Source organism: Neoarius graeffei, chromosome 6 (genome assembly GCF_027579695.1).
Source record: "Neoarius graeffei isolate fNeoGra1 chromosome 6, fNeoGra1.pri, whole genome shotgun sequence".
NCBI lineage: Eukaryota > Metazoa > Chordata > Actinopteri > Siluriformes > Ariidae > Neoarius > Neoarius graeffei.
Genome location: NC_083574.1, coordinates 49,723,984 through 49,729,742, shown reverse-complemented (window position 1 = coordinate 49,729,742; position 5,759 = coordinate 49,723,984). Strand labels below are relative to the sequence as shown.

The following is a 5,759-nucleotide window of genomic DNA, read 5'->3' as shown; positions in this document are numbered from 1 at the left end:
GGACATCAATACTATTGATTAGAAAAATGAAGTCTGACTGAAGGTGGGTAGCATGTAGAAAACCAACGATCTACTAAATGCAATTATATCAACTAAACTCTGCTATATAAGCAAGGAACAATCCATTTACAATTTTTAAATAAACATAATAGCATTTAGTTGTTAGAAAGAAACAGAATGAGAAATCTCTGTAAAATTACTTCACAGTCAAATAACCATGAGCCTGTTTCGAATAGCTGAATGATCATTTAATTATATCAATGTACATAATTCTAGTCATAATTATAAATAAATAATAATTGAACAAATATCATAGTATTTCAAGGAAACATCCAGGAGATAGTTACTTATTGATTTATTTACACAGGCAGTCCCTTAGTAAAAGAGAACATGGGACAAGACTCTGGTGTGAAAATTAGCTAAAGCAAACCAAAGTGAACACATAAACCAGTTAATACAGCTTAGATATCCCTACTGTGGAAATAGAAACATATTCATGGAGTGCATTGTGTCTATTTGTTGGTGGTCATTGGGTTCAGTAAAATGAACTTCGTTTCAGAATATATGGCCGCCTTGCTTTCTTGGTGTGCAGTTGCCTCTTTAGAATATATGGAGATTTTCGTTTCAGTGGCCTGTCGTTGTTCTGGTCCATTTCAAGGTCAGGCTGAAACAAGAGTCAGAGAAAGAAATGAAGACAACAGGTTTTGCTTTGATATACACATTCTGTTCTCATGTGTAGTGTGTGCTGGGTGTGTGAAGGTGTAATGAACTGAATGCAGTGTGCCGTGTCGTGATTGTGATTGTTCATTGGCTCTGTGTTCGTTTTAAAATGAAAGGCATGATGTGGTATAAGGATGTGTTAATACGGTGTGTTTGAAGTGTGCATCTGCAGAGAAGGAATAAGTAATTGTGTGCTAGCAGGCAAACACATCTATTCCTTTACGTTCCCTCTCCCACCTCTCTGAGCTGGATGACTCTGCAGAGGGTCAGGAGGTCATACAGTTCCTGCAATGTTTTGCTCACAGCAGTGGAGACCCTCTGGCTATAAGCTGGCTGGATCTTGTTTGCGTACCATTCATCCTGCCAGGGCTCACTAACCCTTGCCAGTATCTGGCACATGTTTAGTACAGGCATCTGCCATAGGGGGGAGCTGTGTCTGCTCTGTTGTACCTACAGAGAGAGAGAGAGAGAGAGAGAGAGAAAGAGAAAGAACTGTATATCGAGCTTATTTCTAAAAATTGAAGCAGTATCATGTTCTACAAAACCAAACCTATAGCATACCCAGTTAAGGCTTGCTACCCTTTCCTCTCCAATTGCACGTTTCACTGCCTTCACTGAACTCATTTTATTGCATCCACAGGACCAACTAACCTCATCTAAGCCTGACATGCAGTCTATAAATCCTGTTTAATGCTTTTGACCGTGTGAGGTCTATAATAATGTACTAAAGAATGGTAATAAGAAGCATAATAGAAACTGGAATAGCTTATAAATTCATTTTCTATCCAATTAGCTCAGTTTAAACATCAGAAAAGTCAAAACATTTAATATTATGGCTGTGACGGCGACTTGTTCAACTGAGTGCTGGCGCTTTTCCTCTAGTCGAGAGGCAAAGGCTGTTCCCATGAGTCCTTTCAGACACAGGATGGTCAGCAGACTGCTTAACTGATTATACATTTCATTACACATCTATATTTGATATATTTCAAAATAATCAATGTTGTAATGTTTCTGTGCACAAAGCACTGGTCAAGTTAAAGAAATTGCATTTCAGCAAATCCCTTAAGCGAGAATGTGGTGCTTAATTCGATTCCAAGCTATTACTAAAATCAGTCTCATGTCTGATCGGGAGTAAATTGCAACAGTTAAGCAAATGTGTCTGGAAAGCGGTGCAATCGCTGATAAACAGCACACTTCTAGGCTTGCCCACATTCTCCATCAGCACTTGTGGACCAGAATCCGACAGCTATTCATCATCACAACCAAACAGATGTCAGCTGGTTCATCAATAAACTACAAACCTCTAGCATTTCATGCTTTGACTTCACACAAGAAGCAAATACTGGGAGTCCTGATTTATAGATTAATGATTGGTGGCAGTTAGTCGATAAGCTGATCAATAAAGTGATTTCTACATATTTTCCAAAGAACTATATTATTGCATTTAGTGCTATTGTGCTTGCAGTACTGATAACTAGAGGAGACTCTTTAAAATGCATTCACACAGGCAATGAGCCTCAGACTATAATTAGGTTTTATTTCAGGCTGAATGCTCCCACAGTATTCGATGTCACAGTTTAATAATGTAAAGGTTCATAAAAATATATTGAGCATTAAATAGTGTGCGTTGTGGAGCCAAGTCAATATAATTCTGTGTAAAGTTTAACCACAATCACTACTTTGATCAATTCAGGAAGTTGGGAGCTTTTTTATTGAGCCACCGCAAACTGTAAAATTATCAGTCTCATTTGTCCATTTATGTATAAATTAGATTTCTAATTTATTGGCCCATCTCTAAAACAAACAAACAAAACAGACCTGATGACAATCTTACACTAAGATGTAAGATTGTCTGTGTCCTTCTCTCAAAAGTCAAATCAACACGCCAAAGACTTCCTGCTGACATCTTTAATCACTCGGGGGAGCTTTTCACTAGCTCTGTAAGCAAACAACTGTCCCTATTCCCAATCATTATTCATCATCAAAACAATTTCATCAACCTCTCTACATTTTAAATCTTTTAAAGACTTTCAGCAAGCACTAATGAAGATCTGAATCTTCGCAAGTGACTTTCAGTGTGAAACTATGGGAATACACTACCTCTGATGTAAAGAGGCTGCTCAGTATCTCCTCTTCCATCGCCTCTTTGGCCTGATCAGTATCTGAGAAGAAATAATGACTACGTTAGTTATGTACGGATACGCCCTATGGAAGAAAGCAAGCAGAATCTTAGCAAATAGTCCATGAGAATATTATGGAGGAAAACAGTAGTTTCCATCCAAACTAATTGCAATAATTACTCATCTTCATTCTTCACTTCACAATTCAAACAGTTGTGTGATCGTCCCAACTTGGCCAGACGTGCCTAATACACACATTAACAGGAGTGTTTTTCACTGGAAAAGACAGTAAATTGCATGCCTTTTTTCAGATTTAACTGTTTTGTAGATTGAACCATTTGCAGCACAACTCTGTTGGGTGTGAAATTTATTATTTACATTGAACTGCATCATAAAACAAATTTATTCAAATATGAACTGTAATAAAGGTCTCTCTCTCTCTCTCTCTCTCTCTCTCTCTCTCTCTGAAATGACTGATTTGATTTTTTAAGGACAATTATATAAAGCAATTAATGAAATAATAAATACACTAGATGTGTTTTGCATCTGAGTAAAAATAAAGAATTAAATATGCATCGGATGCATGTTTTCACTATACATACAAATGCATTTAATTTAATTCATATCAATTTGCATTCCAATGATCAAATCAACTACTCCGTTACATAAATCTTACACTGTAAATATTTGCACTCCCTCTGCCATCTGCTCAAACTTCATGATTTATAAGTGACTATAACTTAAAGCAGGTAACTTTGCTTATAAATAGTTTCTATACTTACTAATATTACCTGACATGATGAAACAGGTGTGGTAGAAAACCCCAAAACAAAATCTATAGGGTACTCATGACTGTGCAGTGATGAAGTGCCTACCTGAGCAGAGTCCACTGATGGTCAGAAAGAGAAAAACCACAAAGGTCAACTGCACTGACATCTTGCTGACAATCCCACAGATGTTGCACCTTTATGCTAGGCCCAAGTCCATAAGGTTATAGGTCAAGGCTAGAAGGAGTGGAGAGAGTGAACAGGGCAAAGTAAAATGAAAGAGATCAGGAAATCAAAAGAACACCAACAGACAGTTTTCTCTTGGTTCCTTATTCAGTCTGTCGTGCTGTGTGTCCTGTTGGCTTTTTCAGAAATCAACTGAGGAGCGCTGGGCTCCATTCCACCCAGTATATAAGAGCAGGAGTGATGTCACACGCTGCTTCATCCTACCTCCCCTCTCCCCTCTCCAGCTCTCTCTATCCTTCCCCGTCTAGCCCTCTCTCCCATCAGCTCTGCGTTCTGCATCTTGATGACTTCAAATGACACAAGAGAAATACATGTCTGCCACTTCGCCAGTTGACGTCAAAACCTCTGTACCTGTTCATCATATTCTTTTCTCCTTTTTAGGATGTGAGATGCACAGTTGAGTTTGTGACGTGTCCAAAAGCACTCAAAAATATTTAATTTGCGCTAGCAGTGCTGGCACAAATTGTTACTCTCACTAAGGATCTTTCTACTTTCTTCTTATTATTATTATTATTAGCCTAACATTTTTAGGATGGGGCGGCACAGTGGTGAAGTGGTTAGCGCTGTCACCTCACAGCAAGAAGGTCCGGGTTCAAGCCCCGTGGCTGGCGAGGGCCTTTCTGTGCGGAGTTTGCATGTTCGCCCCGTGTCCGCGTGGGTTTCCTCCGGGTGCTCCGGTTTCCCCCAAAGTCCAAAGACATGCAGGTTAGGTTAACTGGTGACTCTAAATTGACTGTAGGTGTGAATGGTTGTCTGTGTCTATGTGTCAGCCCTGTGATGACCTGGCGACTTGTCCAGGGTGTACCCCACCTTTCACCTGTTGTCAGCTGGGATAGGCTCCAGCTTGCCTGCGACCCTGTAGAACAGGATAAAGCGGCTAGAGATAATGAGAATGAGATTTTTAGGACGCTATTTCTCCCTCAGTTTTCAACCAGTCATAACCAAATTTTACATGAAGAATACCTCTGGGCTGAATTATGTTGCTATGACTTTTGATGGTGATCTGGATCACTGATTCAGAATGATTCATGAAAAATGGGATTTTTTTCAATCACTTATTTCATGATTTTTTCAATCAGCATTTTTTTTTTTTTTTCAGGGCAGCAAGGTGAAACTTTTCCTCACTAAGTGTTATTCTCTATCTCTTACTATTCTGGATCTATAGGGTACGGTGACCAGACGTCCCAGTTTATAACAGCTAGTGCAAACTACTGTGTCTTTAGTCACAGTCTCTATCTAGTTTTAATTATTTTCTAATCTTGCCTAAGTCATTTTCCCCTGAATATCATTTTGTGTAAGGAGCCCACAAACACTGTGGTCACTCTGCCTAAAGATGTCTGAAACTTTGCTAGCTAAGTGTGATTTCCTCAAACAGTGAATGTAATGCTTTGGTCAAGCAGCTGGATAGTTACATGCTGTATTGAAACAGTCATGATCCTAATTAATCCAGCTTGTAATCTGATACTATCTGTGAAAACGTTCATGATGCTTCCACACCATTACATTATCATCAAAATCAAAAGGGGTGTTTAAACACTCAGTATAAAGTAAACATTGGTTTTAGTCAACAGAGCAGAACTGAGTAAATTAATCATCCATTATTTCAGTACTGATGTTAATGCGAATAGAGATCAGGTGACTGAAGAGACAACAATGAATCTTGTGAAATCAAGGTAACACATTGTTCCATCCATCCATCCATCCATTATCTGTCACTGCTTATCCTGTGCAGGGTCACAGGCAAGCTGGAGCCTATTCCAGCTGACTATGGGTGAGAGGTGGGGTACACCCTGGACAAGTTGCCAGGTCATCGCAGGGCTGACACAAAGAGATAACCAACCATTCACACCTATGGTTAATTTAGAGCCACCAATTAGCCTAACCTGCATGTCTTTGGACTGTGGGG

At 39.2% G+C, this 5,759-nt stretch overlaps 1 protein-coding gene across 1 annotated transcript; it reads right to left on the bottom strand.

The window, feature by feature from the left end:
- Window positions 1-358: 358 nt before the first annotated feature.
- Window positions 359-3,958, bottom strand: nts (neurotensin). Its single transcript, XM_060922940.1, has 4 exons — window positions 3,716-3,958; window positions 2,821-2,882; window positions 958-1,170; window positions 359-664 (listed from the first exon to the last, which is right to left on the bottom strand). Exons 1-4 carry the CDS (start codon window positions 3,774-3,776, stop codon window positions 536-538), a joined length of 465 nt encoding a protein of 154 aa, XP_060778923.1. The 5' UTR covers window positions 3,777-3,958; the 3' UTR covers window positions 359-535.
- Between the last annotated feature and the right edge of the window lie 1,801 nt (window positions 3,959-5,759).